We start from the raw sequence: 13,246 nt of genomic DNA on the forward strand, positions 1-13,246 counted from the left end.
TTAAAGCCTGCCATCACTTTTCTGCAGGTCAGGAAGATTGTCCTGGATGAGTTTGGTTGGTCTGATTTAATCCCAGCAGAAGGGACGATAATGGAACCCTATGACTTGGCTGTGGAACTTCTCAGGAATTCCAGCCTGTCTTTTCTGATGGTCGGCTCCATTGTCTTTGGCTGTGCCTAGCCAGAGCTCACAACTGCTGTCACACAGAGCACACAGCACAACAAAGTGTCTATCCTCAGCTCTCTCTTGAGTCACAGGTGAGGGGGGCTCTGCGACAGGGTGAGAAGCGCAGGATCAGCTCTTCATCTATATCCCATTTGAAGAAATGACTATCAGTGTCCACTTGCATTTCCTAAATGCGTCCATGCATAGAAGACGTCAGGGGCTTCAAGGCAATGGGGTATACGAAAGACCTCTCAGCCTTCCAGGTTCTGCACGAGCCACAGCCTGAGCCACCCCGATTTCCAGGTAATGTGTCTGAGACCTGCGGTTTAGACCACAGGAAGCACACACTCCATTTTCAGAAAAAAGAAGGAGAAAAGGGAAGTGTAAGAATGAAGCCTGGAAAAAAGAAAAGGGGAGCAGCAGAGAAAGGGACAGATGGACTAGTCCTGAGGCAGACGTTCAGCTTTAAAGGACAGTGAGGTTCCTCTGAAAAATGTCAGGGTTGTAAGGACCCTGGGCCTGGATGAGCCTCCCTCTTGGTCCCAATCTGAATCCCGAAGTGTGTTCCAATCAGGGATTCCCACGGAGATGTCTGCCCTGACTCCGAGTGGAAAACTCTTCCCAGCTTCTCCTGGGCTTCTTCGGGACTCTGATTCTGGTGGCCAGGGGAGGGCCATTTCTGTACACAGGGTTACCCTCGGGCTTCTGTGGAGGTGAGGATGTGTCCTCCTGCTAAAATAAACACCGGGGGGAAAGGTTTCACATTCAGAGACATTAAATGTTAGTACAGAATCATAAATCTGAAAGGTTCTCTGAGGAATCCTAATGAGGAGTCAGCCCCAGACCCTGACATGAAGCCAGCCCTCAGCAGCACCTGCACCTGCCAGAGACAGCCCCGTGCACAGCGCCCGGGGCCCCCCCGGTGGTCGCGGGGTCCCCTGCAGGAGGTTTGTGTCCGGGCTCACACTGACTTCCCCTCACTGTGTCTCGCACAGTAATACACGGCCGTGTCCTCGGCTCTCAGGCTGTTCATCTGCAGATACAGCGAGTTCTTGGCGTTGTCTCTGGAGATGGTGAATCGGCCCTTCACGGAGTCTGCGTAGTATGTGCTACCGCCATCATATCTAATGTATGAAACCCACTCCAGCCCCTTCCCTGGAGCCTGGCGGACCCAATTCATGCTATAGCTGCTGAAGGTGAATCCAGAGGCTGCACAGGAGAGTCTCAGGGACCCCCCGGGCTGAACCAAGCCTCCCCCAGACTCCACCAGCTGCACCTCACACTGGACACCTGCAAACACAGAGGCACCCTGGTCAGAAAGTGCCACAAATATCCACCGTTTATCTCACTCTTATCACTCACACTCAATTTCAATAGTTCTCCATGAATTACCTTTTAAAATAGCAACAAGGAAAACCCAGCTCAGCTCAGTCTTCATGGTGAGTGCCCTGTGTGCCTCCTGCTCAGCAAGCAGAAGCACCTGGGAATCCTGGGCTGGGCTCCTCTCCCAGAGCTGCAGGGTCAGGGCTGCGCTGATTTTCATCAGCAGAGGGAGGGCCCTATTTGCATGTCTCCAGCTATATAGCAAGCTGAGGGGTGAGACACGTAAAGAGCAAGCAGGAACCGGAGCAGATGAGGGTGTCCTGAGGAAAACTGGTGACAACACCTGGGTTTGAGAAAATGTGCTTATTATTAAATTGTACTATGATAGAAACTTTGCACTGATCACCTTATTTCAGTTTTATCTATGCGTGTAAATTATGTTCCCCAGGAGTCGATGTTCTCTATTTACAGATGTGAAAGTCAGCCCACACATGGATGGGCTCCGTAGGTATCTCAGGGTTCATGTCTGGGATGAGCGAGTGCTGGTATCTGGGCCTGCGCTTCTCACCACCGGCCCTGACTCCTCCCTTAGCCAACTCCAGGGCAGAGCTGCACATGCCTAGTGTGGTTTGCAGAAGCCACTGCTGGATCAGAATAGATGTGATTTTGCTGTATTCTCCTGTTTACCTAAAACTATGGAGAGAACTAGGGTTCAGATAGATCTCTGACAATGAACATACTGGCATCTATCTTTCTGCCACTCCTGTATTGTCTGATACTCAACTTGTTTCATTGTTATAAATTTTGTTAGGGTTTGATTGACAGATTATACACTTTACAGACTTAAAGTATAAAATTGATAATCATGACATAACTATTACCATTATCAAGAAAGTGGACAAGTTAAATTACCTCAAATTTTCTTCTGTCCTTCTACATTTTCTTATCCTTTCTCTTTTCCTTCTTCCAACATATTCACAGACAACTACTAATCTTTTTTTTTTTTTTTTTTGCTTTTTTTTATACTTTAAGTTCTGTGGTACATGTACAGATTACGGCGGATTGTTACCTAAGTGTACACATACCACAATAGTTTGCTGCATCCATCCCCCCATCATCTACATTAGTTATTTCTCCTGATATTATTCCCTCCCCAATCCCTCCACCTCCTGTTTCCCCACCCCCCAGTCCCCCCATCCCCTCCCTGTGTCCAGATGTTCTCATTGTTCAACACTCATTTATGAGTGAGGAAATGCAGTGTTTGGTTTTCTGTTCTTGCGTCAGTTTGCTAACAATGATTGTTTCAAGTTTCATCCCTGTCCCTGCAAAGGACATGAACTCATTCTTTTTTATGGGTGCATAGTATTCCGTGTTGTGTATGTGCCACATTTTCTTTATTCAGCCTATCATTGATGGGCATTTAGGTTGGTTCCAAGTCTTTGCTATTGTCAAAAGTGTCGCAATGAACATACATATGCATGTGTCTTTATAATAGAATGATTTATAATCCTTTGGATATATACCCAGTAATGGCATTGCTGGGTCAAATAGTATTTCTATTTCTAGGTCCTTGAGGAATTGCCACACTCTCTTCCACAATGTTTGAACTAATATACACTCCCACCAACAGTGTAAAGGTGTTCCTATTTCTACACATCCTCTCCAGCATCTGTTGTCTCCTGGTTTTTAATGATCGCCATTCTAACTGGTGTGAGATGGTATCTCAATGTGGTTTTGATTTGCATTTCTCTAATAACCAGTGATGATGATCATTTTTTCATATGTTTCTTGGTCTCATAGTTGTCTTCTTTTGTAACGTGTCTGTTCATATCCTTTGCCCACTTTTGAATGGGCTTGTTTTTTTTCTGTAAATCTGTTTTAGTTCTTTGTAGATTCTGGATATCAGCCCTTTGTCAGATAGGTAGATTGCAAAAATCTTTCCCATTTTTTGGGTTGCTGCTTCCCTCTAATGATTGTTTCCTTTGCTATACAGAAACTCTGGAGTTTAATTAGATCCCATTTGTCTATTTTGGCTTTTGTTGCCATTGCTTTTGGTGTTTATACTCACTGTCCTACCAGACCCACACAATGAACCTGGTAACTCGTTTGGAATTGTGGAGACCACTCGGTTTCTGCACCTCTCTTGCTGGGAGCTGCTTTCTGGAGCTGCCTTTTATTCAGCCATCTTGGGATCGACCATTCTTTTTCTTTATAATTGGAACAGTCACAAAAATCTTCCCTTCCCAAAGTGTCTGTCTGAAAGAATATGAGAGACCACACTTCTGATATGTGTCCAAGCCCAACTGTCTTGTCTTATCCCCACTATAGAACAAAGAAATTACTCCATGAGGGAGAACCACCAACACACGTACCCTAAAGGCACTGCTGCAACCTATTAGGAATGGAGATGGGAACAGAGTTCCCCACCAAAATTGTACTGGGATGCAGTTCCCCTGTTTCTTATGGGATCAGAGCCTTAGTCTGCAGGGCAGGGCAGTAGATCTGGAAGGTGATGACACAGGTGGAGAACACTAGAGCTGTGGAGGAAACACCTTGGGGAAACAGGGAGACTCTACCCCAGGGGAAGTGGCAAGAAAACACAGACCAGCATGTCATCTAGAGAAGGGTCAGGAACAATCGCAAGCTCAGGCCCTGACACGGGGTCACAAAGCCTTCTTAAGAATATGGACCAAGGTATATGGACCTAGGGATATAGAGCCTTTAGTCTAATGCCTTGCACTGATTTAGAAATTGTCGGTAAATAAAACAGGTGCATGAACCTGAGGGAGCTGAAAGAGATTGTCTGGAGGACAGAACAAGGTGAAGAGACAAAGTCAGGTAGAAAAGACAAGGAAGATGCCATTGAAGATCTGTAGTCTCTGGTAGACGTAGAGTAACAGACTTCAATTAGTTTTGAAAATTTTATGTCAGTCTTTAGTAATTTTATGTGATAAAACAGTCAGCCTCATCAATGGAATTCTTTTATGCCCATAACAGATGAGTATCTATGTGGCATGTGGTGAAGTTCTAGTCATGAGGACAGGGGAGATGGTCTGTTGAGGTGTTCCTAGTCCTTCAGAGGAGAGTTGCAAACATGTCTCTTCCCCACATCCAGCCAATATTTAATACATGTGTGTGACCCCTGGGAATGCTGTCACCATTCAGTGCATGATGGGAGTCCCCTGGGAAGTGAAGCTGACTTCTGGATATATCAGTGTGGAAAATTGAGAAATGAAACTGCCTGGGCACATGAGCTGTCAAATTATTCAATCCCGGAGGCTCTCACATCAAGCTTCTTGGATTGGCATAGTGGGCTGATACTGTCTACAGCCTCGCCCGGCCTCCTATGCACTTTTCTGCCTCCTGCCTCTTCCCCAGACTCCACCACCTGCACCTCAGCCTAGACACCTACAAACATAGAGACATTTTGGTAAGAAACTGTTGCATATAATCATGTTCTTTACTCATATCCACTCACACTCAACATCTCTAGTTCTCCATTATTTGCATTTTAAAATAGCAACAAGGAAAACCCAGCTCAGCCCTAACTCTATGGTGAGCCATCTGTGTTCAGAGCTGATCATCAAATCAAAATTCCTGGTAATTCTGACTGGGGCTCTTCTCCGGAGCTGTAGGGTCAGGGCTGGGCTGGTTTTCATCAGTAGGGGAAAGGTCCTATCTGTGTCTTATCCTCTGTAGCCAACTCTGAGGAGAGAGTGAAGCCCAGAGCAGACGTGAGATTCCTGGAGGAGTGTAGCGGTGATGGCAGCATTCGGGAAACATAATTTCTTATTATGTGAATTTCCCATTAAAATTAATAAGCAATTATTTTATTTTACATACTTGTTAAAATAGAAGTGTAACTGTATTGATCAGCTTTAAGAGGTATGAAGGTAGAAATAGAAAACAATAAAAAGGAGGAGACTCCAACACCTCACCCTCAATAATGTATAGAACATCCACAAAACATTCTTAGGAAGCCAGTGGATTTACCCAACGCTATTGAACAAACTGACCCAATAGACATCTATAGAAAATTCCAACCAAGAGCAGCATAATATACATGCATCCCAAGCACACAATAAATATTCTTTATAATAGGTGTATGTTAGAGAAAAAATGAATTTTAAAATTAAAAAAATAATAATGCCAACTATTCTCTTTTTCAAAAATTGGTGAGGCTCCAACCTTCTCAACTCTCTCTAGAAGGCTACAATAACCATATTACCAGTAATAGACAATGGCGAAAGAAGAAAGTTACACTTCAAATATTCTTAATATACATAAATATACTACTCCCAGTAATAGTCGATTACATTCTATAGGACTTTAGAAAAATCATACACTGACTGGGTGCAGTGAGTCTCACCTGTAATCCCAGCACTTTGGGACGGTGAAGTGATGAACCACCTGAGGTCAGACATTTATGTCCAGCAGGGCCAAAAGGTTAAACCTTGTCTCTACTAAAAATACAAAAATTAGAGAGGTGTGGTGGCATATTACTGTAATCCCAGCTATTTGGGAGGCTGAGGCAGGAGAATCACTTGAGCCTGGGATGCGGAGGGTGCAGACAGCCAAGATTGCACCACTGTCCTCCAGCCTGGGTGATAGAGTAAGACTCCGTCTCAAAAAAAAAAAAAAAAAAAAAAAAAGAGGGAGTTATACACCATAGCAAACTAAAATTTATTTTTGCGATGCACAGATGACTCAGTATCCTCAAGTCAATACATTTGGTGTGCTTAACTAAGATAATAAAGAAAAAAATTTTCATTAACTTCTCACTAGACAGAGAAAATAACATTTAAAAATCAAGATTTCATAATAAAAACTCTAAAAAGTAGGAACAAATGAATATAACCTGTACATGATAAAGGTCATTTTGAAAAGCCATGTCTGTTATCATACTTAATTAGTAAAATGTTAAAATATTTTGCTAGAGTATCTGTAACAAGGCAAAAATAAACTTGAAGGCATTTTACTTCCAGATTTCAAAAGTAATTACGAAAGTAGAGTAATAAAAACAAGATGGCATAGGCAGAAATATATATTGAGAGTTCAGACATAAACTGATACACTGAGGACAATCTGATTTTCAGCATGAGAACCAACAATATACAACGGATAAACCAAAGTCTCTCCCTAAGAGGGTGCTGGTAAAACTGGATTTACACAAGCAAAGAGTTAAGAATTTTAGGTTAGAATAAACACAAAAATTAACTCTAAATGGGCTAAATAGCTAAATGCATAACCTGCAGTTGTACAATTTCCCTCACCCAAAAATAATGTTAACAGAGATTTTCTATATTTCACATTAAAGGCACAGACAACAAGAGCAGATTTGAACAAGTGGATCTTCCAGCAGCCATTAAGACTTCCCACTGATGTCTTCAGCTTCCTCTTTTCTGCCCCTCCCAGCAGACGAGGCTAGTATTCCTGAGGAAATGAGAGGAGGTGGGAGATGAGGCTGTCATTCCTGAAAGAATGGACAGAGCTTTGGAGCTTTTCTTTCTTCTATCTCGATCCTTACAAAAAAAGGTAGAGATAATATTAGGAAGCACAGAATTCTAAATTTAGAGAGATTCACTAGAGAAACTGTCAGAAGATGAAGTCCCACATCCTGACGGGAAATCAGCCTCCATCTGCACCTGCCTCTGGGGTTGACGCTGATCAGTGGCTCCCGAGCGCCCCCCGCAGCTCATTCCCCCGAGTGTTCGTGCAGGAGGTTTGTGTCCCGGCTCACACTGACTTCCCCTCACTGTGTCTCTCGCACAGTAATACACGGCCGTGTCCTCAGCTCTCAGGCTGTTCATCTGCAGATACAGCGAGTTCTTGGCGTTGTCTCTGGAGATGGTGAATCGGCCCTTCACGGAGTCTGCGTAGTATGTGCTACCACCACTGCCACTACTAATGAGTGAGACCCACTCCAGACCCTTCCCTGGAGCCTGGCGGACCCAGCTCATCCAGTAGCTACTGAAGGTGAATCCAGAGGCTGCACAGGAGAGTCTCAGGGACCCCCCGGGCTGAACCAAGCCTCCCCCAGACTCCACCAGCTTCACCTCACACTGGACACCTGCAAACAAAAAGAAACCCTGGTCAGAAAATGCCACAAATATCCACCATTTATCTCACTCTTATCACTTACACTCAATTTCAATAGTTCTCTATGAATTACCTTTTAAAATAGCAACAACGAAAACCCAGCTCAGCACAAACTCCATGGTGAGTTCAGTCGTGATCACCAAATGGAGACACCTGAAAATCCCAGGGCTGGGCTCCTCTCCCAGTGCTGCAGGGTCAGGGCTGGGCTGGTTTTCATCAGCAGAGCGAGGGCTCTATTTGCATGTCTCCTGCTATATAGCAAAATCTGTGGTGAGAGGCGTGAGGAGAGAGCGGGGCTCAGAGCATGGGACAGTGTCCTGGGGGAGATTTGTGACATTGATAGTATTGGGAAATTGTGGTTTCTTATTGGAAGTGTGTTCTGTGATAAACCCTTACAACCTATAAAACTTACATATTTTAATTTCTATTTTAAAACAGTTTTATTGAGGTACAGTAGATCTATATAACCCACATATATTTAAAGTTAGCACCTATCATCTTTTATGTTTACATATGCAGAGAAAACATGGTATGTGGTATCAATGTTTTTCCATGTTACAGGTGAAAAATTACCAGGAAAAGCACAGGTGGGTGGCACAATGTCCCCAGAGCTCACATTTGGTCAGAGTGCACCTGTGTACCTGGGCCTTTGCTTCTCACCACTGGACCCACTTCTCCCTGAAACAAGCCCAGCACACAGTGGGTGGCACCTAGTGAGGTTTGCAGAACCTTTTCTCTGTGATGAGAACATGGTGTGATGTGTTCTATATGGTGTGATGTGTACTCACTGCTGTGACTACCTAATAAACGTAAAGAAAAGTGCATTTTCTACAGTTGTATTTTCTCGAGTGTCATACATATTTCATATCGGTGTCTATCTTTCCATCAGTCTTTAACAAATTACCCATCCGCTTATTGGCAATACCCTTATTGAGGCATTATTGTTTTACAATAAATATTGCATAGTTAATGTCTCCAGTTGAATAAGCACTGAAGCCGAGCCTGGTGGTGCACACCTGTGGTCCCAGCTACACAGGGAAGCGGGAGGAGGATTGCTGCAGACCCAGGGTCTGAGACTGCAGAGAGCTGTGATCTCACCACTGAGCTCCAGCCTGGATGACAAAGCAAGACCATGACTCCAAAGGAAAACACATCATTTAACACGTGCTCACCTGTACAGCCCATATAACAATCAAGATACCAATGAACTACATTTAAAAGCTTCTGTCTCTTCCTCTGATTCCTGCCTCCCAGTCATTTCCCTCTTATTATACTGAGACAAACTTTCATCTTTGTTACTTTAGATCTATTTTTCAAGATTTGATAAAGTGAAATCTTGTAGCTTCAATTTCATTTCTGTGGCTTCTTCCTCAGCCTAATTACTTGTGAGTCAGTAATTTGGTTGTGTATAAAAAATGTGTTGATCCTAATGAGGAGGAGAATTGCAGTTAATGAGAGCACCCCTATTATTTATTTATAAAGCACCATAAAATTTGTGTTATTTCTAGTTTTTAGTATTAAAAATAAAGTTTATACTCAGCATGGAGATATAGACATCCAAGAAAAGTATGTTATTTTTACACTTGAACTTGCTGAGATGCAAATTGGCACGTTTTCTTTAGTACATCAGATTAATGATGTTATAGGACGAACGAGAGACCTTACATCTTGAGAAACTCAGTGATTTACAAAAACAAACAGGAAGAGAATATGACCGTATGTAGGGCAGAAGCCAGCAAATGTCATATAAGATAAAACAAGATTAAACTGGACATTTTCTTTAAATTCTTTAAAATTTAGTGTAGTGAAGTTATTGTTTAAATTCTCAGAGCGCGCACAACTAAGGGATTCCTCCTGCTACTGAAACCTTTTCTGCCAGCATTGAGGATACGTCACAGAAATCTCCACCCTCTACCTCCCGAGATGCTTCTGTGCAGGAAAACGGAACAGCAGCTGTGGCTGAAATGCATCCAGACCCACCTCCCCCACCACCACTGCATTACCAAAGCTCTTACCTGCAGGGGCAAAGACGCTAACACCTCTGTGTTGCTGGCAGTGGAGGAACTCATAGAAACTGGGATAGAAGAAAGAAAAGCTCCAAAGCTCTGTCCATTCTTTTTGGAATGACAGCCTCATCCCCCACCTCCTCTCATTTCCTCAGGAATAGCAGCCTCGTCTGCTGGGAAGGGCAGAAAACAGAAAGCTGAAGACATCAGTGAAAAGACGTATTGGCTGCTGGAAGATCTGTGAAATAAAACAACCAAGGAGAGACACTCCCCAGGGAAGAAAGGAAGCCACATGGATCAGCATTGCACCTGCAGGAGGGGCAGGGATGCTTGGAAGGACACACCCTGAGCCAGGACTGTGATGTCAGCCTGGAGTATGCCCCCCTCAGAAAAGCAGAGTGCCCGTTCCGTGCATCCCTTCCCACCTCATTGTCAACACTCAGGTCCACGTACCTCTGTCACGACCTGGGGGATCTGAAAGACAGAGTCTCTCTGTTTAGCACAGGATTAAGGCCCAAAGCCAAGCAGGAAATAAAATTCAGGTGTCACTGGAGGAATCTGAGTGTCTGGTGTCTGCAGAGGAACACACTTCAGTTCTGGCAGCCACTGGGACAATGACTTTCAAATGTATCCCTGATCAGTTTCACACAATTTCCTACAATAAATGCCTAGATAAGATAGGGTGTGATCATCTACAAAAATTGCAAAAATCATAAAACAAATAATTAGAGGTCATAAGGAATCTGAGAGAAGTATCTGGGGAACATTAATTTTGAAATAATTTGCCTAAGTACTTTTAAACATCTGCACTTTATCCCTCAGTTAGTCTATATGTAACTCTGAAAGAAATTGCCAACATTTGTTTAATTTTAGTAATACTTTATTAATGTCATGCTTGTGAATGGATAAAAGACCAGAGAGTAGCTTATCTTAGAAGTATTGATAAAAAGTCCAACTTTGCAAAATACTTAGAGAGATTTATTCTGAGCCAAATGTGAGGACCAGGCCCTGCGACACAGCCCCAGAAGATCCTGAGTAGCTTATAGGAACCTGTCCTAGTCGGGGGTATCGGAAATTATTTGCTGAGGTAACCACATTGAAGTGGAGACTTGAAAGATGCCAGATTCCTCTCTGAAAACATTTTCTCTTGACACTAGAAGTAAACTTAGCAGAAACAAATGTTAGCATTTCTTCTGTGTTCAAAATCGCCACCCATTGGGAAAATAATTAAAATTTAGGGACTTGTCTTTACAAACAAACAGTCCAGTAGATTTCTAAAGTCCTTTCCAAACCCAACGATTCTGATTAGTTTGCAGATTATGCAGAACATCCCACCTAATAGGAATCTGCAGTTAACTGGATTCCCCTGCATTGGGGTTTTGTAATGTTTAATTTATGTAGATACAGAATACTACAAAACCTGTAAGGGGTACATGTGATATTTTGGTAAAAGATTATTATGTGTAGTGATCAAATCTGGATAACTGGAATATCCTTCAACTCAATAATCGATTATTTCTTTGTGTTAAGAACATTCTAAATCTTGTTTTCTACTTTTTTGAAATATACACTAAAATATTAACTGTAGTTGTCTATGTGCCATTTTAGAATTTCCACCAGGAAGGAGTGTAAGTTCCTGGGAGTTTCTCAGCTTCCTCATCGCCATTTGGTATTTTCTATACTGTGTGTTTTACTCATCCTAATAGGCTAGTAGTATTTTCTGAATCTGTCTCGATTGATAACATGGTTTTGTATTTAGTTTTGCTTATATGATGAATAACATTTACTGATTTGCATATGTTGAACCAACCTTGCATCCCAGGAGCAAAGCCTACATGATCACGGTGGATTAGCTTTTCGATGTGCTGCTGTGTTCAGCTTGTCAGTATTTCATCGCGCATTTTTCCATCAGGAATACTGGCCTAAAGTTATCTTTTCTTATTTTCAATTGAGTCTCTGTCAGGGTTTGTTATCAGAATACTGTTCTCATAGAATAATTCAGGGAGTGGTCCTTCCTCCTCAGGTTTTGGGAATAGTTTCAGTAGGATTGGTGCAACTCTTATTTAAATCTGAAAAAAAAACTGGCTGTGAATCTTTCTGGTCCATGGCTTTTTCTGGTTGCTACCACCTGTCTATCTTGATGTCTGACCCCCACCTGAGCCATTAATAATCACATTGAATTCAGATAAACCTGAATCCAATCCAGTGTTTATTGTAGCTCTTAACAACGTTACTGGCTCACTTAACTTCGGGAACATTTCTTCACCAAAAACAGTTTCACTGCCAATAATATTTAAGAATTTCTGTTGGAAATTTTTCATGTGTTTTAGTGATGAAATTTATTTTAAAACAACGTTGACCTCTCCACATGCATAATGATTATTCCTACTATTGTTGAACGGGCCAGCAACCATCTATTCCTGCTTTTTCCCTCTGCATACCTGACTGTCTGCAAGACCTCCCTGGATCTCAGTTCTCTATTGTAGATGGAAGCTTTAAGAAATGTCGGATTTACTCAATGCTAAAAAAGAAAGTGCTAACGGAAGCTCCTTTTCCCATTGACATGTTAGGCATGTATTCCAGAGTCTGCCTTTATCCCCACATCTGTCCCAGAGCCTCCATTTATGTCACTTCCAATGAATTTTGTGTTATTTTAAACATAATTATAATAGATAAATAATAATTGTAAATGTTCATGAGTCACACAGTGATGTTTTGATACATATAATATATAGGGGCCATATTAGGATAATTAGCATATCCATCATCGCAATCCTTTTCTTTTTATTGAGAATACTAACATACTTCTTCTACCTCTTTGAAACTCCATATTATTGTTAACTATATCTCTCGCACAGTAATACATGGCCGTGTCCTCGGCTGTCAGGCTGTTCATCTGCAGATACAGCGAGTTCTTGGCGTTGTCTCCGGAGATGGTGAATCGGCCCTTCACGGAGTCTGCGTAGTATATGTTACCACCACCACTACTAATGGCTGAGACCCACTCCAGCCCCTTCCCTGGAGCCTGGCAGACCCAGTGCATGCCATAGCTACTGAAGGTGAATCCAGAGGCCGCGAAGGAGAGTCTCAGGGACCCCCCCAAGCTGAACCAAGCCTCCCCCAGACTCCACCAGCTGCACCTCACACTGGACACCTGCAAACAAGAAGAAACCCTGGTCAGAAAGTTTCATAAATATCCACCATTTATCTCACTCTTATCACTCACACTCAATTTCAATAGTTCTCCATGAATTACCTTTTAAAATAGCAACAAGGAAAACCCAGCTCAGCACAAACTCCATGGTGAGTTCAGTCTCTGTGTTCTGCGCTGATCACCAAATGCAAACACCTGACAATCCCAGGGCTGGGCTCCTCTCCCAGAGCTGCAGGTCAGGGCTGGGCTCGTTTTCATCAGCAGAGGGAGGGCTCTATTTGCATGTCTCCTGCTATATAGCAAGATCTGTAGTGACAGGCGTGAGGAGAGATCGGGGCTCAGAGCACGGGACAGAGTCCTGGGGGAGATTTGTGACACTGATAGTATTGGAAATTGTGGTTTCTTATTGTAAGTTTGTTCTGTGATAAACCCTTAAAACCCATGAAACCTATATATTTTAATTTCTATTTTAAAACAGTTTTATTGAGGCACAATAAAT

General features: G+C 42.7%; 1 gene segment (V, D, J or C); it reads right to left on the reverse strand.

Annotated features, from left to right (window-relative positions):
* Positions 1-6,462: 6,462 nt before the first annotated feature.
* On the reverse strand, positions 6,463-7,776 carry LOC100399083 (immunoglobulin heavy variable 3-23-like). The segment is given in 2 exon segments: positions 6,463-7,558; positions 7,661-7,776. Coding segments are annotated over 2 exon segments (546 nt in total).
* Between the last annotated feature and the right edge of the window lie 5,470 nt (positions 7,777-13,246).

The sequence above is a fragment of the Callithrix jacchus genome, chromosome 8, assembly GCF_049354715.1.
Source record: "Callithrix jacchus isolate 240 chromosome 8, calJac240_pri, whole genome shotgun sequence".
NCBI classification, from domain to species: domain Eukaryota; kingdom Metazoa; phylum Chordata; class Mammalia; order Primates; family Cebidae; genus Callithrix; species Callithrix jacchus.